Here is a 25,240-nt window from a genome sequence, read left to right as displayed (position 1 = left end):
TGTCACTGGGCTAAAATCAAGGCATTAGAAGGGCTGCCTTCCTTTTCGGGGACTCTAGAGGAGAATACATTTCTCTGCATTTCTGGCTTCTAGAGGCTATTTACACTCCTTTAGCTGTGGCCCCCTTTTCCATCTTCAAAGTCAGCAGCGTCTCATTTCTCTAACCGTTCTTCTCTAATCACATCTTCCTCTGATCACAACTGGGAAGGTTTCTCTGCTTTTAAAGACCCACTTGTGGTTAGCTTGGGCCCACCCAGGTAACCCAGGATTCTCTCCCTGTCTCTTTTGCTGTGGAAGGTAACATAGGTTCCAGGGAGTAGAACGTGGATATTTTTTGGGGGAAGGGGTTATTATTTTGCCTACAACAATTACAAACAGTAATTCACAGAAGAGGAAAAGCAAATGGGTAATAAATATATGAAAATAAACTCAGCCCTGCTAGTGTTGAGCCATGTGTACAGGAATTATTTTGAGCTCCTGATCTAGGCTCTGAAGATTTAGCAGTGGACGAAACATAGTCTTTGCCTTTATTGAATGCTTATTCTAGTTGGAGGAGACAGACAATAAAAACAGTAAATGAATAGGAGGTAGTGAAGTGATCGTTAAAATTACTAGATGAAATTCCTCCCTCTTTCACAAGAGATTGGGAAAAATGAAATAAGTTGTCAAAGGTAAGAAAAAATGAACTGTTTTTAGACATTGGTAGGAGTGTGAATTGTTATGACCTTTTTAGAAAAGATATTAGGGGGACTTCCCTGGTGGTCCAGTGGTTAAGATGCTGAGCTTCCAATGCAGAGGGTGAGGGTTCGATCCCTGCTTGGGGAACTTAGATCCTACATATCACAGCACAGCCAAAATGTTGAATAAGTAAATAAATGAATAAATAAATAAAGTCTGAAAAAAAAAGATGTTAGGAATTGTTAGTTAAAATTTAAAATGTATATATACCTTGACTTAGCAGTGTCATTGTTAGGAATCTATTCTACAGAAATAAAAGTTTTTGTATGAAAGTGTAGACATACACAGTGTTGTAGTATTGTTTGTAGTTACAAGAAAACTGGAGTCAACCTGAGAGACTTAACAGAGAATAGTTGGCTAAATGGGATATACACGTCATGTCGTGTTATGTAGCTATTTTTTTAGTTTGATCTGTATTTACTGATAGTATGCTCATGTCAAGTGAACAAAGCAAGATGCGGGATAATGTATATAAAGTTAACTCATTACAGAAAAAACCAAAAACGCGTACGTTAAGTAACATGTCTGTTTGCGAGAGTGGAGAAAGATGTGAAAGCATAGTACAAAACACTTCACACGTTGCTTACTCTGTGGGTGGAATTGGTGTGAATTAGGGGTGACTTAACTTTATCACTTTTTGTTTCACTTCTTATAAATATACATATAGTTAAATAATTTAAAAAGAACAAAGGTAACCCCTACACATAATAAAGTACAACCGTAACAAAACAAGACCATATTTGTTGGAAGTAACAAACTCCCACCCTGTGCAAGAATGCCTTTCTCAGCAGTCTTGACAGGTGTTCATTCAGCCTTTATTTGAGCACCAGTGATGGAGACCTTATTGCTTCATAAGGCAGTAAATTCCACTTTTTTTTTTGTAAATTCCATTTTTGAACAGTTGTGATTGTTAGAAATTCTCTTCTCCTGTTGAACTGAAATCTGCTTTATAACTTACTACCTTTTGGGACATTTTGACTACTTGTTGGGACTACTCATCAGATTCTTTCGATTCAATCTGAATTCACTAAAGTCAATATGTTAATTTGTGATAGTTGAAAGTAACCTTCAGACCAAAAGAACTAATTCATTTCCTTCATTTGTGCATGACTATAATTGTGTGGAACTTAGGAGATATTAAAGGCTATCCAGGATGTAACAATAAAGCGAGAAGAAACGAAGAAGAAGATAGAGAAAGAAAAGAAGGAGTTTTTGCAGAAGGAGCAGGATCTGAAAGCTGAAATTGAGAAGCTTTGTGAGAAGGGCAGAAGGTAAATGATACTGTTAAGATAAAAATCCTGTGTTTATATGTGTGTTTGTACATAACGGGCTGGTTCTGTTCGTGTTTCTAGTTTCTTTTCTTTCAGTCTAATTTTTATTTGAAAAACAAGTGCACAAATTAAAATCCTCCAGTGATTTTAGCTTTTTCAGCACCCTATGTTAAATTGAATACAGAGTGTTTCAGGGATTCATTAATACATTGAAATAATAGCAGTTAATTGTTTGGTCCCAAGTATGATCAAGATTTTGATATATATCTAACACCCGTTTCACTTGCTTTATCTGATGTTTTACATTTTAAGCTGTGAGACTACTTTGGTTATATTTATGTTAAATTCAGCACCAAAAGCAACTTTTAAACAGTGACGTTGCAAGCTGTTAGGAAAACTATTTCATGGGTCTGTATCCTTTTCAGGGCCCTGCAGCAGGACTAAGGTGGGCATAGAATTTCGTCCTAGTTTTAATTTCCCAGGTTTATTAGTGTGACCTGTTTGGTAGTCAAAAAAGCTGTGAATACTGTGGTTTTATTTAAACTCTACTGAAATGCATTTTTATTTATCAAGAAAATCTTGGCATGCTAATGTGTCAGAGAGCTAAGTGAAAAGTAGCAGGATACTTGGAAAATGATTCAGCAAATGAAGAAAGGTAGTAACTATGAAAGGACATTTTGGAATAATTGGGAAAATTTGAATGTGGGCTACATATTAGGTAATATTGTATCAATGGTAAATATTTTGGGTGTGATTATGGTATTATGTGATTATGTAGAAGGTTCTTAAGAGATACTTGCTGAAATTTTAGGGGTTGTCACGATGTCTATAATTTTCAGATGGTTCAGCGGGAGAGGTAAAGTAAATGTGGCAAAAAGTGTAATAGCTGGTGAATCCAGATGAAGGGCATACATTCATTATACTATTCTATTAACTTTTCTGTTGGTTTGAAATTTTCAAAGAAGAAGTTGCAGGTGTGGGGGGTATATATAGGCAGAAATGAGCCAGGCAGCAAATAGGGAAAAAGACGTTGCAGGCAGGGGGGGACCTACAGATGAGATAGAATAGCAACTGAGATCTGAAATAGAGAGGAATGAGGCTAGTGGAGGAGTCAGAAGTCTGATCACAAAGGCTCATATACTGTGTTAAGGAGTTTGAGATTTTTCCCTGATAGTGAGAGAGACTGAAGGATTTTAAGGAAGGAAACTAGTGTCAAAGGATGAGATTTGCATATTTAAAGTTATTATAAAATATCAGCTCTATCCCCTGTGCTGTACACTATATCCTTACAGCTTATTAATTTTTTTTTAAGTGAGCATCTATCTGATGGTATTTATTCTTTTTTTTTTTTCTTTTTTTTTTTATTATTTTTTTGGGGGTACACCAAGTTCAGTCATCTGTTTTTATACACATATCCCCGTATTCCCTCCCTTCCTTGACTCCCCCTCCCTCGAGTCCCCCGCACCCTCCCCGCACCAGTCCTCTAAGGCATCTTCCATCCTCAAGTTGGACTCCCTTTGTTATACAACTTCCCACTGACTATCTATTTTACAGTTGGTAGTATATATATGTCTGTGCTACTCTCTCGCTTCGTCTCAGTTTCCCCTTCACCCCCTGCCCCCTCCCATACCTCGAGTTCTCCAGTCCATTCTCTGTATCTGCCTTCTTGTTCTTGTCACTGAGTTCATCAGTACCATTGTTAGATTCCGTATATGTGAGTTAGCATACAATATTTGTCCTTCTCTTTCTGACTTACTTCACTCTGTATGACAGACTGTAGTTCTATCCACCTCATGACATATAGCTCCATCTCATCCCTTTTTATAGCTGAGTAATATTCCATTGTGTATATGTGCCACATCTTCTTTATCCATTCATTTGTTGATGGGCATTTAGGTTGCTTCCATGTCCTGGCTATTGTAAATAGTACAGCTTATTAATTTTATATACAGTAGTTTTGTATTTCTTAGTCCCCTACCCCTGTTTTGCCCCTCCCCCCATCTCCCTGCTGGTAACCACCTGTTTGTTCTCTATATCTGTGAGTCTGTTTCTGTTTTGTTACTTTCATTTGTTTCATTTTTTAAATTCCACATATAAGTGATGACATAGGGTAGTTGTCTTTTTCTGTTTGACTTATTTCACTTAGCATAGTGCCCTCCAGGTCCATCCATGTTTTTTTATATATATATATACATACACACCCCCCCCCACACACACACCCCCACATCTGTTTTATCCATTCATCTGTTGGTGGACACTTAGGTGCTTCCATATCTTGGCAATGGTAAGTAGGGATTTGCAATTTAGATAGTTGATGATATCAGTTGGAAAATGGATTGGAGTAGTGTAGAGGACCAGAGCCTGGGTTAGAATAGTGGTGGCCAAAACTGAAGTGCTGCAGTGGGGGGGAGAGATGCGAACACATTTGTAAGATGTTAGGGGCAGCACTAGTAGGTGGACAGGGAAGAATTAGAATAACTCCCATATTTCTAGCATAGAAAATTGGGGAAAAAATGAGGTTCTTTTATAAGATGTCTTACCCGTTTAACCATTTTACAAGTTTCAACTTAAATTCTACCTGCTTTGTGAAATCTTCCTTATCTAGTTCTTTCTGAACTAATTTCTTCCTCCTCAGAATACCTATATAGCTCTCTGTTGATTTAGCTTATTTTTATATTATACTGTACTCTACCACTTGGGTATGTCTTGGCTGACCGTTGATATTGTAAGTCTCTTGAGGATAAAGACTAGACTCTCTCTCTGTATATGTATTAAAAAAATTTTTTTTGTTCTTTTGTGTTCTTTTACACTTAGCTCAGTGCTATATATCTGATAATTATTTGACAGGTGTTTGTTGAATTACTGGATAGGAAATTAAGAGACTCTCACATTGATATTATATAAAGATGAATTTACTTAATAGAAATCTGCTAAATGCTTTGTACTATTTGAAGGTAATCACTGTGTTTTTTTAATATAATTTTTAAAGAAGACATTATGAATTGACAAAAAAAAAAAGATCAAATATTCAGTTTAGTCACGTATTTGATTTTTTTTCTCCTTGATACCTGGCTGCTGTATAATAGACGTTGTCTTAACTTTTCTGGGGATACTTTCTAGTTCCCAGCTTGCATCCTTCAAGATCACTGCTGGTATTAGAAAGGTGAGGCTTCCGAGCTAGTTCTCTTCTAGGGCCAAACTTCTTTTTAAGCTCCCTGCCTTTAATAGTGACTCATCGAGAATAAAGACTCTTCTTGAATAAAGACGGTGAGCTTGTGCTTTAAAAGACATCATCACTTGATTCACAGAGATAGCTTGGGACAAGTAGCAGAAAAATTGCAATATCAAACAAGATTCTTCTTTTTTTAAATGCTCTGAGCTTGCCTGATGAAATGATAGAGTGATAGGTAAATAGCAGATCAAGGGAGTTAGTGTTGGAAACATTACTTTGGATGTGATGTGAGAGTTTATGCTATGTTGAAATTGACAAGGTGCATGAGGATTCTTTTCGGAAATTTCTCATCAAATGCTAGTTTATTTAACTGATATACTTTGAAGTCCTAATAGCTTGTCTGGCAGTCAGTAAATCTAGTGAGTATTTCTTGGGTACAAAGCAGTGAGCCAGACTGTTGAAACATCCGGTATTTTGACCACAGCCTTCAGTCCTTCCAGATTTCTGTCTCATTCCCAGTACATGTACACTTTGACCACATCAAGTACTCTGTCTTGTTTATTGACCTCATTCCATTTTCCACCAGTCCTCCAGCTCCCTGGAAGCATTTCTTCCCCTAGCCAGCCTAGACTCATGGTCCGTTGCTTGAATTTCTCCCTTACTGTTACCATCAATTCTGCTGATGTTGTTCCTTTCATTTCATTTTTCCATAGTACTCCAGTACTGGGCCAAGTCAGTGGTCCGACCTCTCTATTCTTCTTATACTTGGGCTGCCGAATGCAGCTGGAGGAAATCATACAGCTGTGTTCCAGGATAAATCTGACTTTCAAAAACACCCAGATCCTCAGGGCTCCCTCTTCCTATGCGGGCTGTCCTTATTACCTGTCTTTCTCAATTTTCTGTCTCTACCATTTCTCTCCTCAGTCTTAGCATATGATCTTGCCTTTCATTTCACTGAAAAAATAGTGGCCATTGGGTAAAACTTCCTTCAGTTTCCTGTCAGCACATGCATCCATCCTTTCTTCCTGTCCTTGTATCTGAGTCTAAACTCTCTACCTGTGTGTGAATCCTGTTCCCTCTTGCTTTTCCCATTTCTCCATAAGTGATACTACACTCTCCTCTAGTGACTAAGCCAAGTAACCAAGTCATTCTGTTTTTTTTTTTTTAATTACTTAATTTATTTTTGGCTGCATTGGGTCTTTGTTGCTGTGCATGGGCTTTCTCTAGTTGAGGCTGGTGGGGGCTACTCTTCATTGTGATGTGTGGGCTTTTCGTTGCGGTAGCTTCTCTTGCTGTGGAGCACAGGCTCTAGGTGCACAGGCTTCAGTAGTTGTGGCACGTGGGCTCAGTAGTCATGGCTTATGAGCTTAGTTGCTCCATGGCATGTGGGATCTTCCTGGACCAGGGATCAAACCCGTGTCCCCTGCATTGGCAGGCGGATCCTTAACCACTGTGCCACCAGGGAAGTCCCAGTCGAGCCATTCTGAATTCCTCTCTCTTAGCCCCCCTGCTGCACCACATCTGCTTTACCAAGTCCTGTAGATTCTTAGTGTTAATTATCCCTTTCTCTCCATTCCCTCTGCCACTCTTAGTTCAAGTCTCTATCAGTTCTAGGTTTCTGAGGCAGGCTACTAAACTTTCTTTGCCTCCAGTCTGCCTCCACTTTCATTTGTCTAGTACATAGCTACCATAGAAATCTCTCAGAGATACGGATCTGATAATGTCATTTCCCTGCTTAAAATCCTTCATAGTTCCTAGGGTAAAATAACTCTTTAGTTTAATATAAGAGGCTCTCAATTATCTAGTCTCTGTTTATGTCCCTAGCTATAGCTTATACGACTCCCCCAAACCACCATGCTAGTTTATACGTAACTACTACACTTAAAACTCAGCGTGTATCAACTGCTCTAGAAAGCTTTCCCAGATACTCCCCGTATCCTCCACTTCACACACCCTGACCATTTAATTTAGATGACCATCCTCCATATTCACCTAGGATGGTGTGTATGCTTCTGTCATGACAGTGACCTCTGATGGTCTTTTGTGTTTACTGGAACGTCTCCTGCATTATGTAGTTAGCTTCTGGAGGGCAAGTATTTTGATTATCTGTTGCTGTCTTTAAAAAACACTGTAAAACTTAGTGTCTTAAAACAGCAGAAATATTTTATTATTTCTCTCAGTTCTTTGGGTTGATTAAGTCTCAGATGGGCGGTTCTTTTAGTCTCCTTTGGAGTTATTCTTGTAGCTGCAGTTATGCGGCAACTGGGGCTGGAATGTCCAAGATGGCTTCATTCATATTTCTGCCTTGGCAGGCACAGCTGGAAAGCTAGGTTCAGGTGGGACCCTGGGATGTCTAGACCTTTTCACTCCCTCTCTCCATACTGTCTCAGGACTTTTTCCTCTCCAGGTGGTCTTTCCAGCTAATGAGCCAGATTTCTTACTTGGTGGCTCAGGGCTCCTGAGAGTACAAAAGTGGAAGTTTCCAGGCTTTCTTAAGGCATAGAATTGGAACCAGCACAGTGCTACTACTGTGGCATTCTGTTGTTTAGCATAAGTGGCGGGGCCAGCCCAGATTCAGTGTGGGAGGGGACTGCGAGGAGGAGGCGGCGTGGTTCATTGAGAGGGCTCCATTTTTGGAGAGTCGCTACCACGGCAAGGAACACATCTTGTGTAACTTTTTCTGCTCAGCATGTAATAGTATCTTTTAAATATGGGAAATCATAGAATTTATGTAAACAGGAGTTATGTAATTGGAGATGTTTTAGAAATATGCAGGATGAATTATGGGGAGACACAGAGGCTGGGACATCAACCAGTAAGCTCTTACAATTTAAGCGAGTTTATAAGAATTATTGTAAGACTAATGGTGGTTGAATGAAAAGGGAGAAATGGATTTAGGAGGAATCGGTGTCGGATTATTTTAAGGATTAGGACAGAGGGAGAAGTCAAAAATAACTTCACTGTTCTGATCCTGGAGAACTCTGGGCCGCCATGGGCAGTAATTGGGAAGTAGAATACCAGGTCTGAATTGTGAGGGTAAAGTAATACTTTTGATGATGTGGGACATGCAAGTTAAAATACTTAGTAGGCAGTTAGAAATGGGTGTCTTGAATACAGAAGAGATGCTGTATCTTCATTCGGAGTTGCATATAGGTGATAGTTAAAATGATGGAAGTGAATTTTTTGTGGGAAAGAGCATAGAGTAGGGCTCAGTTCTGAACTTTGAGGTACAGCTGCAAGTTTGGGAGTAGAAAGAGGAAGAGAAGGGAAAAAGAATAATCAGAGAATGAAAAGGAAACAGTTTAAAATAGTAGTATGGGGTTTCAAAGGGAGAAGGTGGTTAACAGTGTCTGAAACTAGGATGGTAAATGAGAACCAGCTCTGAATAAAGGCCATTGGTAATTACTGAATGTAACCAATAGGGATTTTTAGGCAGGGGAATTAGGTTATTGGATTTATTTTTCCCCCAATATTTTATTACAAAAATTTTCAAACATTCAGAGAAACTGCAAGTATTGTACATTAACACTTACCACCTAGATTCAGCAATTAACATTCTATTAAATTTGTTTTAACAGTATCTTTCCCTCTATCTGTTCATCAGTCTGTCTTATTTTTTATGCATATTAGAGTAAGATGTAGTCATCAGTAACTTATGCCTCTAAACTCATAAACATATGTATCATTAATTAGACTTCTTTTAAAAAATTTTTTATTCATTGGCTACATTGGGTCTTTGTTGCTGCGTGCAGGCCTTCTGTAGTTGTGGTGAGCAGGGGCCACTCTTTGTTGCAGTGCGCAGGCTTCTCATTGTGGTGGCTTCTCTTGTTGTGGAGCACAGGCTCCAGGAGCAAGGGCCTCAGTAGTTGCGGTGCGTGGGCTCAACAGTTGTGGCTCGCGGGCTCTAGAGTGCAGGCTCACTAGTTCTGGCGCACGGGCTTATTTGCTCCACAGCATGTGGGATCTTCCTGGACCAGGGCTCGAACCCGTGTCCGCTGCATTGGCAGGGGGCTTCTTAACCACTGTGCCAGCAGGGAAGCCCTAATTAGACTTTAATATTATTTGTGTTTCCATTTTTGTGGTAATAAATTGCATATGCAGTTAAATACATAAATATTCAGTGAGTTTTGACAAATATATATACCTGTGTAATTCAAACCCCACAAAGCTATAGCAGATACTATCATTAAACCTGGTAGTTCTTCATGTACCTTCCCTGTTATTCCCTGTCCTTACACTGCCAAAGATAATCACTGTTCTGATTTTTTCATCGAAGACTAATTCTGCATGTTCTAGAATGTCACATAAATGAAATCATACAGCATGTACTCTTTTGTGTAAGACTTCTTTCATTCAGGTTGATGCTTTTGGTGTTTTTTCATGTTGTCTTTTTTTATCCTTGAGTAGTATTCCTCTTGTTAATATACCACAGTTTATCCAATTTATTTTTCTGTTGATGGCAAGTAGCAGTTTCCAGATTTTTGACTATTATGAATACAGCTGCTGTGAATATTCAAGTGCAATTCTTTGTGTGATCATATACTTTTATTTCTCTTGGGTAAATCCCTAGAAATAGAATTGCTGGGTTGTAGGGTAGGTATATGTTTAGTTTTATAAGAAATGGCCAGATATATTTCCAAAGTGGTTGTAACTTTTTATATTCTGTCTACAACATTTGAGCATTCTGTTCCTTGTTGCTTCATATCTTTGCCATTCAAGTGGTTGTGCAGTAGTATTTCATTGTGGTTTTAATTTGCATTTCCCTAATGACTAATGATGTTGATCACTTTTTGCATGTGCTTAGTGGCTATTTATTTATCTGTTTTTGTGAAGTGTCCTGTTAGATATTCCCCCTGCCCATACCTTTTTTGGGGAGGTTGAGGTTTTGGCTCTTTATGATTGTATAGTGGAAGCTCTTTACATATTCCAAATATAAGTCTTCTGTCAGTTACATGTTGTGTGAAAATTTTCTTCCTCTCTCTAACTTACCCGTTCATTTTAAAATTGCATCTTTTGGTGAACAGTAAATTTAATTTCAATGATGTTTACTTTATTAAGTTTCCATTTATAGCTATTGCATTCTCTGTCCTAAGAAACCTCTGCCTACCCTGAAGTAGCAAAGATGTTCTCCTCTGTCCTCTTATGGAAGCTTTATCATTTTAACTTTAATATTTATGTCTGTGATCCATCTCAAATTAATTTTTGTGTATGGTGAGAAGAGTTGAAGCTAATTTTTTCCCATGTGGATATCCAATTGTCCTGGCACCATTTGTTGAAAAGACTTTCCTTTCCCCATTGGGTTGCTTGGCACCTTTGCCAAAAACCAAATGACAGTACAAGTCATTTGTATAAATAGTGGGTTTATTCTGGGTACAGTACCGATCTATCGCATTGGTATATTTGCCTATCTTTATGCCAGATCACAGTGTTGTGGTTATTATAGCTTTATAACAAGTCATGAAGTCAGGTTAGGCAGTGTCTTCTGCTTTTTGTTCAAGATTGCTTTGGCTCTTCTGGGTTGTTTGCATTTGTGTGCGTGTGTGTGTATATTTGAGAAACAGCTTATCAGTTTCTACAAAAACAACAGATTTTCTGAGAGTTCTTAATATGATTGGATGCTTAATTTTGTCAGGTGGTTTTTCTGCATCTATTAAAATTATCAAATGTTTTTTTCTCCTTTATTCTGTTAATATAGTGAATTACCTGGATTTATTTTTAAATGTTAAACCAATTCTCCATTCTTGCAATATACCCAACTTGGACAAGATATGTTATTGTTTTTATATGTTGCTGGATTTGACTTGCTAATTTTTTTTAATATACCTTTAAAAATTAATTAATTAATTAATTTTATTTTTTGGCTGCGTTGGGTCTTCATTGCTGTGTGTGGGCTTTCTCCAGTTGCGGAGAGTGGGGGCTACTCTTTGTTGCGGTGCGTGGGCGTCTCATTGCGGTGGCTTTTCTTGCAGAGCATGGGCTCTAGGTGCACAGGCTTCAGTAGTTGTGGCTCACAGGCTCTAGAGCACAAGCTCAGTAGTTGTGGCACATGGGCTTAGTTGCTCCACGGCATGTTGGGATCTTCCCGGACCACGAATCGAACCCATGTCTCTTGCATTGGCAGGTGGATTCTTAACCACTGTGCCACCAGGGAGGTCCCTGACTTGCTAATAGTTTTTAGGGATTTTTGTGTCTTTGTTTATTCAGGAACATTGTTCTATATTTTTTTGATTTTAAAAATTTAGTTATGTCAGTTGCTGAGGGGACGATGTGAAAATCTCTGTGATTATAGATTTTTCTTTTTCCTTCTGATTCTCTCAGTTTTTGTTTCTTATACTTTGAAGCTGTGTTGTTAGATACATATACAGTTGTGATTGATATGTATTCTTGATGAATTATCTTCGTCATTGACATTGACATTTTATCAGTATGAAATGTCTCTATCTTGGTCATACTCTTTATTTTATGTAATATTAATATAGAGATTACAGTTATATATGCTTACTCTTTACATAGTATATATTTTTCCATCTTTTACCTTTAACTTATCTACATTTTTATGTCTTGAAGACAACATATAATTGGGTCTTTCTTTTTGATCTGTTTTGACAAGCTTCCTTTTAATTAGAGGCTTTTAGTGTACTTGTATTTAGTATGATTATTGATATGATTAGATTTAGATCTACTCTTTTACTATGTAAATTGAATATTAATTCATTGACTATTCTTTAGAATTCCGTTTTAGTTTGGCCTTTTCCACCCAGAATACACATCTCTTTGATTCACTGGCAGCATGTATAATAAAGACAAACTACATACCTGTTGATTATGTTATATTAGAAAGATTTGTAATTTTCTCGGATAAAGTATTTGGGAAATTTTCAGTCATAAGTGTTGAAACTTAGAATTATCTTTTAGATTTTTTAAAAATCAGAAAATTTTAGATGTAATTTACATGCAATAAAATGCACTTATTTTAAGTTACATTTTGATGAGTTTTGACAAATTAATCACACATGTAAACACTAACACAGTCAAGGAATAGCACATACCCATTATCTGAAAATATTCCCTGTATTCCTTCTTAATCACTGGGCTTCCTCCCCACCATTCCCAGGTAAACACTGATCTGCTTTCTGTCACTGTGGATTATACTTATCTTTCTAGACATTTGTGTCTTTCTTTCACTTACCACATTTTTGAGATTCATCTATGATGTTGTGATGAGCGTGAACTATATCAATAGTTCATTCCTTTTTTTTTTAAGACTTTAGTTTTTTAGTGCAGTTTAAAGTTTACAACGAGATTGAGAGGGAGGTACAGAGATTTCCCATGTGCCCCCTGCCCCCACACTTGCATACCCTTCCCTTTATCAACGTCACTCACTATAGTGGTACGTTTTTTACCAAAGGTGAACCTACATTGACAAAAGTCTGTAGTTTACCTTAGGGTTCACTCTTGGTGTTATACATTTTATGATTTGGACAAATGTATAATGACATATATTTATCATTATACAGAGTATTTTTCACTTCCCATCCTCAGTGCTCTGCTGTTTATTCCCCACTCCCTCACTGATCTTTTTATTGTCTCTGTAGTTTGGCCTTTTCCAGAGTGCTATATAGTTGAATCATACAATATATAGCCTTTTAGATTGGCTTCTTTCACTTAGTAATATGCATTTGAGGTTTCTCCATTCTTTTCATGGCTTGATAGCTCATTTCTTTTTAGTATCAAATAATATTCCATTGTTTGAATGTATGACAGTTTTTTATTTATTCATCTTCTGAAAGATATTTTGGTTGCTTCCAAGTTTTGACAATTATGAATAAAGGAGTTTTCAACTCCTTTAGGTAAATACGATGAAGTATGATGGTTGGATTGTATGATAAGAGTATGTTTAGTTTTGTAAGAAACTGGCAAACTGTCTTCCAAAGTGGCTGTGGCACTTTGCATCCAACAGAAACGAATGAGAGTTCCTGCTGCTCCACATCCTTGCCAGCATTTGTTATTGTCATTGTTCTGGATTTTGGTCATTCTAATAGGTATGTAATGGTATCTCATTGTTAGTTTTTGTTTCTGTTTTTTTTAAATAAATAAATTTTATTTATTTATTTATTGACTGTGTTGGGTCTTTGTTACTGCACACAGGCTTTCTCTAGTTGTGGAGAGTTGGGGCTACTCTTCATTGTGGTGCATGGGCTTCTCATTGCTGATGGCTTCTCTTGTTGTGGAGCACGGGCTGTAGGTGCGCAGGCTTCAGTAGTTGCAGCACATGGGCTTAGTAGTTGTGGCTCGCAGGGTCTAGAGCACAGGCTAAGTAGTTGTGGCACACGGGCTTAGTTTCTCCACGGCATGTGGGATCTTCCCGGACCAGGGGTTGAACCTGTGTCCCCTGCATTGGCAGGCGGATTCTTAACCACTGCGCCACCAGGGAAGTCCCCTTATTGTTGTTTTAATTTGCATTTCCCTGATGACAAATGATGTGGAGCATCTTTTCATATTCACATTTGCCATCTGTATATCTTTTTTGGTGAGGTGTCTGTTAAAGTCTTTGACCCATTTTTAAATCTTATTTTTTTTTAACAGAGAGATGATATTTTTTATTTCATTTTATTCTTATTTTTTTGGCTGTGCCATGTGGCCTGTGGGATCTCAGTTGCCCGACCAGAGACTGAACCCGGACCAGAGCAGTGAAAGCCTGGAATCCCAACCACTAGGCAACCAGGGAACTCCCTTATTGTTTGTTTTATTGTTGAATTTTAAGAGCTCTTTGTATCTTTTGGATAACATTCCTTTGTCAGATGTGTCTTTTGCAAATATTTTCTCCCAGTCTGTGGCTTGTCTTCTGATTTTCTTGATACTGTCTTTTGCAGAACAGGACTTTTAAATTTAATTCAATTTATTTATTTGGCCGCACTGTGCAGCTTGTGGGTTCCCTCACCAGGGATCAATCCCAGGCCCTTGGCAATGAAAGCACAGAATCCTAACCACTGGACCGCCAAGGAATTACCAGAAGTTTTTAATTTGAATGAAGTCCAGTTTATCAAGTATTTCTTTCATAGATCATGTCTTTGTTTAGGTTTTCTTCTATGTTATCTTCTAGGAGTTTATAGTTTTGCATTTTACATTTAGGTCCATGATCCATTTTCAGTTAATTTTTGTGAAAGGTGTAAGGTCTGTGTTTAGATCCATTTTTTTGTATGTGGATGTCCAGTTCTAGCACCATTTGTTGAAGACACTCTTTGCTCCATTTTGTTGTCTTCGCTCCTTTGTTAAAGATCAGTTATGGAGTTCTATTTCTAGGCTCTCTGTTCTGTTTCATTGATCTATTTGCCTATTCTTTCAAAAATACCACACTGTCTTGCTTCTATAGCTTTATAGGAAGTCTGGAAGTCGCGTAGCATCAGTCTTCCAGTTTTGTTCTTCTCCTTGAATATTGTGTTGGTTGTTCTAGATCTTTTGCCTCTTCTTATAAACTTTAGAATCAATTTGTTGATACCCATACAATAACTTGCTGGGATTTTGATTGGAATTGCATTGACTCTGTAGATCAACCTGGGAAGAACTGACATCTTGACAATATTGAGTCTTCCTGTCCATAAACATAGACTATCTCTCCATTTTATTTAGTTCTTCTTTGATTTTGTTCATCAGAGTTTTGTAGTTTTCCTCATACAGATCTTATACATATTTTGTTAGATTTACACCTCAGTGTATGTAATGTAAATGATACTGCGTTTTTAATTTGATTCCACTTGTTCTTTTTTTTTTTTCTTTTTCTTTTTTTCTTTTTGCCTCACTGCATGGCATGTGGGATCTTAGTTCCCCGAGCAGGGATCAGACCCACAACCTCTGCATTGGAAGCGCAGAGTCTTAACCACCAGACTGCCAGGGAAGTCCCAAATTCTGCTTGTTCATTGTCAGCATTTAGGAGAGCAACTGACTTTTGTATAGTAACCTTGTTTCCAGCAACCTTGCTTTAACCACTTATTAGTTCAAGGAGGGTTTTTTTTGTCTCTTCTTTCCAGTTTTGTACATAGATGATCATGTCGTTTGCAAACAAAGATAGTTCTATGTCTTCCTTTTCAATCTGTATACTTTTTATTTCCTTTTCTTGCTTTATTGCATTATAAGGGACTTCCCACTGTGAAGTTGAAAAGGGGTAGTGAGAGGGGACATCTTTACCTTGAACCTGATCTTGGGAACGCTTCAAGTTTCTCACTCTTGAGTATGATGTTCACTGTAGATTTTTTGTGGATGTCTACAATGTTGAGAAAGTTCCCCTCTATTCCAAGTGTACTGAGAGTTTTTACCATTAATGGTTGATGGATTTTGTCAAATGCTTTTTTTTTTTCCACCTATTGACATGATTATTTGATTTTTCTTTTTTAGTCTTTTGATGTGATGGGTAATATTAATTGATTTTTGAATGTTGAACTAGCCTTGCATACCTGGGATAAATTCCACTTGGTCATGATTCTTTTTATACTTTTTTGTATTTGATTTGCTAATACTTTGTTGAGGATTTTTGCATCTGCGTTCATGAGAGATATTAGTGTATAGTTTTTTCTTCTGTTATTTTTGTCTGATTATGGTATTAGGGTAAGTGCTGGCCTCAGAGAATGAATTAGGAAGTATTTCCTCTGCTTCTGTCTTCTAAAAGAAATTGTAGAGAATTGGTATAATTTCTTCCTTAAATGTGTGATAGAATTCACCAGTGAACCCATCTGAGCCTGGTATTTTCTGTTTTGGAAGGTTATTAATTATTGAATCAATTTTTAAAATAGATATAAGTGTTCATTCCTTTTTAATGTTGAGTAGCGGTCCACTGTATGAATATCCAACAATTTGTTTACTCAGTTGAAGATATATGTTGTTCTACTATAAACTGTCTCTTGTTATTTCTAATAAGTCAATTACAATTGTTTCTCTCTGTGTATTGTGTCATGTTTTTCTCTGTGGTTTCTTTCAGTATTTTCTGTCTTTGGTTTTCAGCAGTTTTACCTTGATTTTCCCAGGTGTAGCTTTCTTCCTGTTTTTCTTGTTTGGGGTTTTCTCAGCTGCTTATTCTATAAAGTTATGTATTTCACCAAATTTGTGAAATTTGCACATAATTTTCAAATATTTTTCCTGTCCCAGTCCCTCCTTTCCTTCTGGAGTCCCTCTTTTCATATGTGTTAGAACTTTTGATATTGTCCTATAGCTCAGGGGTCCCCAACCCTGGGGCCATGGTATGGGTCTGTGGCCTGTTAGGTGCCCAGCTGCACAGCAGGTGAGCAGTGGCCAAGTGAGTGAAGTTTCATCTGCCATGCCCTATAGCTCCCCATCACTCTCATTACCATCTGAACCATCACTTGCATTACCACCTGAACCATACCCCACCTACCCACCCCCACCGCCCACCCGGTCCATGGAAAAATTGTCTTCCATAAAACCGGTCCCTAATGCCAGAAAGGTTGGGGACCACAACTATAGCTCATGGAGGCTTTTTCATTTCTTTCCAATTCTTTTTACTCTGTTTAGCATATTGGATAATTTCTGTTGATGTATCTTCAAGTTTACTTTTTATTATATCATTTCCAATCTGCTGTTAAGCCCATGCATTGAATTTTATATTTCCAATATTGTATTTTTCAGTTCTTTTATTTCAATTTAGTCTTTTTTCTTTTTGGTTTCTGTTTCTCCATGAAAAGTTCTTATCTGTTCACTCCTTGTGAGCATATTTTCCTTTGTATGTTTTTGCATAGTTAAAATAGATGCCTTAGGACTTCCTAGGTGGCGCAGTGGATAAGAATCCACCTGCCAATGCAGGGGACACAGGTTCAATCCCTGCCCCAGGAAGATACCGCATGCCGCGGAGCAGCTAAGCCCGTGAGTCACAACTATTGAACCCATGTGCCGCAACTACTGAAGCCCACGTGCCTAGAGCCCATGCTCTGCAACAAGAGAGGCCACCGCAATGAGAAGCCCGTGCACCACAAGGAAGAGTAGCCCCCACTCGCTGCAACTAGAGAAAGCCTGTGTATAGCAGCGAAGACCCAACACAGTCAATAAAATAAATTAAAAACAAAACAAAACTTTATTCTATTTAAAAAAAAAATAGATGCCTTAAATCTTTGCCTGCTAATTCCAACATTGTGGTCTCCTTGGAGTCCTTTCCATTGATTGCCTTTTTTCTTGACCAAGAGTCAGAATCAAAAGCATTATTCTAAATAAGAAACTAGACACAAAAGGTATGCACTGTATGATTTTATTTACATGAAGTTCTAGAAGAGACAAAACTATAGTGAGAGAAAGCAGGTCAGTTGCCCGGGGCTCAAGGTGGAGGGAAGGGATCAAATGCCATATAGTAAATATTTGAGGCTTTGCAGACCACATGGTCTCTGTCACAACTACTCAACTCTGCTGTTGTAGCATGAAAGCAGCCATAGACAGTAGGTAAGCAAAATAAGCATGGCTGTGTTCTAATAAAACTTTTTTACAAAAATAGGTAGCGGTCTGGGTTTGATCTACAGACCATAGTTTGAAGACCCTGCTTTTGACTATGGATCATGTTTCCTGTTTCTTTGTATGTTGGTAATTTAGGGTTGAATCCTGAATATAGTGAATAATACATTGTAGAGACTCTGAATTCTGTTGTATTCCTCCATAAAATCTTGTGGTTTCTTTTTTAAAATTTGTTTTCAGGCTATTTCCTTGGTTGGGCTTAAACATCATATATAAGCTGTGGGCAGCAGTTGTGGTCTCTGTTCAGGTCATTTATCTGTAGATGGGTTCCTTGGGGTCTCTTCTGTGCATGTTTGGTTCAGGATCACCCAGAGATTTAGATAGATTTATGTGCAGAATTGAGGGCTCCCCATCTGTGGCTTTTATCTTTTGTGAACTTCTCCCTCATTTCCCAGCTGTTATGGTAGCTCCCAGTTTTGTCCTTTGGCTCTTGAGCTGGTAAGGGTGTAAGGTTTTTATCTCAGTTTTAGTCATCAGCACAGAGCTATCTGCAGTTTGCCCTTAGATGAATGATGAATAGCTGTAAAAAAACAGAAACTATCACAATAGTGATATTCACTTCTTCCAGTTGTCAGGTCTTCTCCTGGTTTTTGTTTGTTCTTTAGTATCTTTAGATAGGTTCTTTTTTACATTTTATGTAGAATTTATAGGGTTTTTTTTAACCTGCAGAAATGGTTGGTCTATTAGGAGCAACTCTGCCCTTAGTGGAAGTGGAAGCTCTCCATATTTAATCTTTAGAAGGACACCTGGGGCTGCATTAAGTTAGATGTGCTAAAGTGCAGATAAACTTATGTCAGGAAGATAGAGTTTTAAAATGTGGGCCTGATCTCAGTGGCAGAGAGAGAGAAAGAAGGGGTATGCTGAAGTAGGATTGGTGAGATCTGTTGGTTGTTAGAGGGAGAAGAGGAGTAGTGACAGTGAGATGGCTGGGGTGGCAGAGATGGTGACTGTAGGAAGTGGAGCAGGTTTAGGGCAGTGGCCCTGAAGGGAAGGTTGTAAAGTCTTGTTTTAAATTCAGTTTTAAGGAGGCATGCTTTATATAAAATTCAGCCTTTTTTTTCCTACAAAAAGTGTAAAGTTTTGAGACTTCCCTGGCAGTCCAGTGGTGAAGACTCTGTGCTTCCACTGCAGGGGACATGGGTTCACTCCCTGGTTGGGGAACTAAGATCCCACATGCTCTGTGGCGCGGCCAAGAGAGGGAAGAAAAAAAAAAGGGAAAAAGTATAAAGTTTTTTTTTCAGTGCGTAACATAGGCAAAATTGTTTAAGTCAATAAGTTTTTGAGAAATTTTGCGTTCTGATTCACTGCCAATTACCTTAGTTCCTCCAATGTTTAGATCATAATCTTCAAGATAGGCCTTTCAAAAAGAATTTTTGTTCAATCCACAGTTATCATGTCAGTCGATTTTGCCACGATTCTTTTAGCTGGCCTTCTTTGATCTCCAGTGAAATATGGACACACTTCAAGAATTCCACACATGTAATCTTTGGGATCCAATTTTCTCAAGCAGTTTACTTTAGGACCATGTTTAGGGTCAGAGAAGATGGATCTGCCTGGTTCTGAATTTTAGACACTGTAGAAAAAGAGAAGCATTTGTTCCTATTGAAGAGTATGTCAAACTGAACAGTTTGAGAAAGTATAGAAATACTGTATCAGTAAAAATGCCAGGTCTAACATGTGCAAAGCCAAGAAAAACAACGATGCCAGATACTAAATTTATATCAGCATTGTGCTTTGAACACCCAGCAGAATAAACTGCTGAATGCAGATACCATGCAATGCAATAAAATGGACCCGTTTTAAGTGATGAATTTTGACAGATATATACTGTCATATAACTACCACCACAAAAATCATGGTATAAAATATTTCCATTACTCCAAAATGTTTCTTAATGATCTTTTGGAATCAGTTGCCTCCTCTATCCTGAGCCACTGACAACCACTGGTCTGCTTTCTCTCAGTGTAGTTTTGCCTTTTCTAGAACTCCATGTAAATAGAGTCATGGAATGTATAGCCTTTTCTGTCTGTTTCTTATTTAGGATAAAGCTTTTGCAACTTATCTGTGTTGTTGCATGTATCAGTAACTTAATTCCTCTTTATTGCTGACTAGCATTTACTTATAAGATTATGTACCAAGTTTATTTACTAGTTGATGGACATTTGAGGTATTTCCATTTTTTGTCTATTATAAATAAAGCTGCTCTGCATATTCAAGTACAAGTCTTTATATGGACATGTTTTCTTTTCTCTTGAGTAAATACTTAGGAGTGGGATTGCTAGACCATGTGTTTGCTTAACATTATAAGAAACTGGCAAACTGTTTTCCAAAGTTGCTTTACTATTTTTGCACTCCCACCAGCAATATGTAAGTGTTCTGGTTACTCCATATCCTCACCAGTACTTGGTGTTACCAGTCCTTTTAATTTTAGCTATTCTAATAAGTGTTTAGTAGTATCTCATTATGGCTTTAGTTTGCATTTTTCTACTGGCTATTAATGTTGAACATTTTTTCATGTCCATATCTGCCATCTGTTGTTCTTTTTTGGTGAAGTATTTATTTGAATATTTGACTCATTTAAAAACATGTTTTCTTACTGAGTACTTTCAATACAAGTCCTTTTATCAGATATGTGTTTTGCAAATATTTTTTCCCAGTACATAACTTGCCTTTGCATTTTGTAACAGTGTCTTTTGAAATGCAGAAGTTTCTTTTTTTAAAAATTATCTTTTATACAGTTTTTAAAGGTTATACTTCATTTACAGTTATTACAAAATATTGACTGTATTCCCTGTGCTGTACAATACATCCTTGTAGCCTCTCTTACACCCAATAGTTTATACCTCCCACTCCCCCATCCTAATATTGCCCCCCTCCCCTTACTGGTAATCACTAGTTTGTTCTCTATATCTGTGAGTCTGTTCTTTTTTGCTATATTCATTAGTTGCATTTTTTAGATTCCACATATAAGTGATATTATACAATGTATTTGTCTTTCTCTCTCTGACTTATTTCACATAGTATAATGTCCTCCAAGTCCATCCATGTTGCTGCAAATGGCAAAATTTTGTTCTTTTTTATGACTGAGTAGTATTCCATTGTATATATATACCACATCTTCTTTATTCATTCATTTGTTGGTGGACACTTAGGTTGTTTCCATAACTTGGCAATTGTAAATAATGCTGCTGTGAGTATCGGGGTGCATGTATCTTTTCGAACTAGTGTTTTTGTTTTTATTTCTGGATATATACCCAGGCATGGAATTGCTGGGCCATGTGATAGTTCTGTTTTTAGGTTTTTTAGCACCTTCCATACTGTTTTCCACAGCGGCTGCACCAATTTACATTCCCACTAACAGTGTATGATGGTTCCCTTTTCTCCAAATCATTACCAACATTTGTTATTTGTGTTCTTTTTGATGACAGCCATTCTGACAGGTGTGAAGTGATATCTCGTGGTTTTGATTTGCATTTCTCTGATGATTAGTGATGTTAAGCATCTTTTCATGTGCCTGTTGGCCATCTACATTTCCTCTTTGGAAAAATGTCTATTTGGTTCTTTTGCCCATTTTTTAATCGGGTTGTTTATTTGTTTTGATGTTGAGTTGTATGAACTGTTTATATATGTTGGATATTAATCCCTTATCGGTTATATCATTTGCAGATATTGTCTCCCATACAGTAGGTTGTCTTTTCATTTTGTTGATGGTTTCCTTTGCTGTGCAAAAGCTTTTAAATTTAATTAGGTTCCATTTGTTTACTTTCGCTTTTATTTCCTTTACTTAGTAGATGGAGCCAAAAAATATTGCTGCAATTTATGTCATACAGTTTTCTTTTTTTCTTTTTTAATGAATTTATTTATTTATTTATTGGCTGAGTTGGGTCTTTGTTGCTGCATGTGGGCTTTCTCTAGTTGCGGTGAGCGGGGGCTACTCTTTGTTGTGATGTGCAGCCTTCTCATTGCAGTGGCTTCTCCCGTTGTGGAGCATGGACTCTAGGCATGTGGGCTTCAGTAGTTGTGGCACATGGGCTCAGTAGTTGTGGCTCGCAGGCTCTAGAACACAGGCTCAGTAGTTGTAGCATGCAGGCTTAGCTGCTCTGTGGCATATGGGATCTTCCCAGACCAGGGATTGAACCCATGTCCCCTGCATTGGCGGGTGGATTCTTAACCACTGCACCACCAAGGAAGTCCTTATGCCATATAGTTTTCTACCTATGTTTTCCTCTAGGAGTTTTATAGTATCTAGTCTTACATTTAGGTCTTTAACCCATTTTGAGTTTGTTTTTGTATGTGGTGTTAAAAAATGTTCTTATTTCATTCTTTTACATGTAGCTGTCCAGTTTTCCTAGCACCACTAATTGAAGACATTGTCTTTTCTTTATTGTATATTCTTGCCTCCTTTGTCATAGATTAATTGACCGTAAGTGTGTGAGTTTATTTCTGGGCTCTCTGTCCTGTTCTGTTGATCTGTTTTTGTGCCAGTACCAGACTGTTTTGATTACTGTAGCCTTGTAGTATAGTCTGAAGTCAGGGAGCATGATGCCTCCAGATCTGACCTTCTTTTTCAGATTCGTTTTAGCTATTTGGTGTCTTTTGTATTTCCATACAAATTTTAAAATTATTTGTTCTAGTTCTGTGAAAAATATTATTGGTATTTTGATAGAGACTGCATTGAATCTGTAGATTGCCTTGGGCAGTATGATCATTTTAACAGTATTGATTCTTCTAATCCAAGAACACAGGATATCTTTTCATCTGTTTGTGTCATCTTCAATTTCTTTCATTAGTGTCTTAATAGTTTTCGGAGTACATGTCTTTTGCTTCCTTGGGTAGATTTATTCCTAGATATTTTATTCTTTTTGATGTGATGGTAGTAAGTGGGATTGTTTTCTTAATTTCTCTTTCTAATAGTTCCTTGTCGTGTATAGAAATGCAATAATAGATTTCTATGTATTAGTTTTGTATCCTGAAACTTTACCAAATTCATTGATGAGCTCTAGTAGCTTTCTGGTGGCATCCTTAGGATTGTCTATGTATACAATCATGTCATCTGCAAACAGTGGCAGTTTTACTCTTTCCTTTCCAATTTGAATTCCTTTTATTTCCAAAAATTTAAATTTTGATGAAGTCCAGTTTACCATTTTTTTTCCTTTTGTAGTCCCTGCATTTTGTGTCCCAAGAAATCTTTGCCTAACCCAGAAAAGCAAAAATCAATTTAGTTAGAAGAATGACATTGTTTACATTTTTGTAGGCCGCTTTAATGGAACAAGCTTAGTCCTCCTATCCACTTCTGCATTTAGTCTATTGCAGTATGTTGTTTTGGTTAAAGTATAGGAAGAGCATCTAGTGATATGCAGGTATGCAGTTGGAAAAGCAAGGAGTATTTTAACAGCATTTTTAGATAGTGGTGGATAGTCTTCTTTGACAGTGCTCCAAAACTTGACAACTGATAGTTTCTTAAAGTTTTGTTGCATGGTGGAATCTGAAAACACATCAGTGCTTTTGTACTGTTTTATTAAAATTCATTGTCTTAACTTGCACTTTGAGTGGATTTTTTAACTGTGTTGGTTAGGGGAGGAAAACCTTTCCCTCTACCCTAGTAGGTTCAATTTCTGTGGCCTATAAATTAAACTGACAAAAGACAGAGTAACGGGATAAAAAGCCCAGTTTATGAATGCAGATGCATACAGTGGAAGAACTGAGTGATGAGTAGCTCAAAGGAATGGTTAGAATCTGGGGTTTATGGAAAAACAAATGACTTCTTAAAAGTGGGGGAGAAAGGATACTTTCTGGACTTTTGGAAAGATAAGTGGGTTTTCAGGAGAACAAGCAGGAGTTTTAATTTGTGATAATATTTATGTATACAGCTTTGAATGATTTTTTCCATCTCCTTCAGGGCCATAAAATTCCACTGGAGAAGAGATTTAGGTTTTATTCACATTCTTTCTTCTGGGAGTAGATCTGCCCTGAAGAGGAATTTATGACAGCCTTATTTCCCAGAAGTTGCTGCTGTTTGCTAGAGAAAGCTCTGAGAAGGCTTTTTTTTTTTTTTTTGCAACTGTTGAATCTCAAATGTTTTCATCTTAAAATAATCTTTATACCAACTCTGGGGTTCCAGGTGGGCTCCATAGTTGATTTGGTAAAACAATGTGTTAATAATTTGGAAAGTATTGGTTCAGAGTTAAGCCACTCTTCCAAGTTTTGATACATTTTATTATACAATGTTTAAAGAATCACAGTTGTTGGGACTTCCCTGGTGGTCCAGCAGTTAAGACTCCATGCTTCCAATGCAGGGGGCATGGGTTCCTTCCCTGGCCAGGGAACTAAAGTCCTACATGCCACATGGTGTAGCCTGAAAAAGAAGAAAAGAATCACATTTGTTTATATCACTATTGATCTCATCAGAATAATCTTTAAGTAATGGGAAACCTTCAAGCTCCCAGTGGCCCATGTAGACTTCCAAAAATTCTAATTTTTTTATTTTTTATTTTTATTTAGTTGCACTGGGCATTAGTTGCAGCTTGCAGGCTCCTTAGTTGCAGCAAGTGGGCTCCTTAGTTGTGGCACACTAACTCTTAGTTGCGGCATGCATGTGGGATCTAGTTCCCCAACCAAGGATTGAACCCGGGCCCCTTGCATTGGGAGCATGGAGTGCCACCAGGGAAGTCCCTCAAAATTCTAATTTTTGCCTGAAAGCTCAAATGTTATTGTTGGCAACAAACACTGTCAGTTGTTTTCTTTGAAATAGCAAGAGTAATTCGTTCATTTTCAAGAACGTATCTGCTAAATACCCAAATTCAAATAACCGTAGTTTCTCAGTTGTTCTTTTAAGTAAAAATGATTTTACATGAAAAAAGAGGCTAGTTCAAGTCACAACTCAAACAGTCTCACATGTGCTTTTCCTCAAGATAGCCATTGTACTTTGGCATGTAGCATTTCATAAACAGAATATTAAAAAGTTATATACTTAAGGGTTGAGATTTAATAAAATTATTACTTTTGATTGCTTCATCAAGGGCATCCTGAAGTGAAACTAGCTCCTACTCCCAACTGCAAGTGCGTGGCAGTAAAGAATACAATGACTAGTAGTATAATTTGGTGCCACTGCCTTCATTTGTGTATGGTGCCAATATTTATATCCACTATAATTTTCATACTAGTAGGTGCAGTGTAAGTGTCAACACAATTGTTCTAAGATAAACCAGGAGATTCAGGAGTTACTCATTTTGAATTAGGTCAGCATCACTTGTGTTTATTGCCAAGAATTCATACACGACACCATCTTCAGTGATTAGTTGGTGCCAGTGCTAGATGAATATAAACAAAATAGCAAGTCTTGTCTATGGATTCGTCTGTTTGTAAAGTAACATTACAATTCTGCAGATACTAACCAAGTCTTCAAATTTGCAGTAGAATCTTTAATTTGGTGAATTAATGTATCATTAAAAAAGGGGCACTGGACTTCCTAGGTGGCACAGTGGTTAAGAATCTGCCTGCCAATGCAGGGGACACGGGTTCTAGCTCTGCTCTGGGAAGATCCCACATGCTG

General features: G+C 37.5%; 1 protein-coding gene and 1 non-coding gene across 5 annotated transcripts in view; one reads left to right on the top strand and one right to left on the bottom strand.

Annotated features, from left to right (window-relative positions):
- The window catches only part of RNF214 (ring finger protein 214), a 50,257-nt gene that overhangs the window by 9,574 nt on the left and 15,443 nt on the right, over positions 1–25,240 (top strand). For all 4 annotated transcript variants that reach the window (XM_057748330.1, XM_057748328.1, XM_057748329.1 and 1 more), the window contains one exon: positions 1,870–2,009. In XM_057748330.1, coding sequence (XP_057604313.1) covers positions 1,870–2,009 — 140 coding nt within the window. The remainder of the gene's footprint in view (positions 1–1,869; positions 2,010–25,240) is intronic.
- On the bottom strand, positions 19,334–19,471 carry LOC130829553 (small nucleolar RNA SNORA8). Its single transcript, XR_009047577.1, has one exon. It is a non-coding gene; the product is annotated as a small nucleolar RNA SNORA8 (small nucleolar RNA).

The sequence above is a fragment of the Hippopotamus amphibius genome, chromosome 9, assembly GCF_030028045.1.
Source record: "Hippopotamus amphibius kiboko isolate mHipAmp2 chromosome 9, mHipAmp2.hap2, whole genome shotgun sequence".
Classification (NCBI taxonomy): Eukaryota; Metazoa; Chordata; class Mammalia; order Artiodactyla; family Hippopotamidae; genus Hippopotamus; species Hippopotamus amphibius.
The sequence above is the reverse complement of the archived record's forward strand: the minus strand, read 5'-3'. Positions and strand labels throughout refer to the sequence as shown.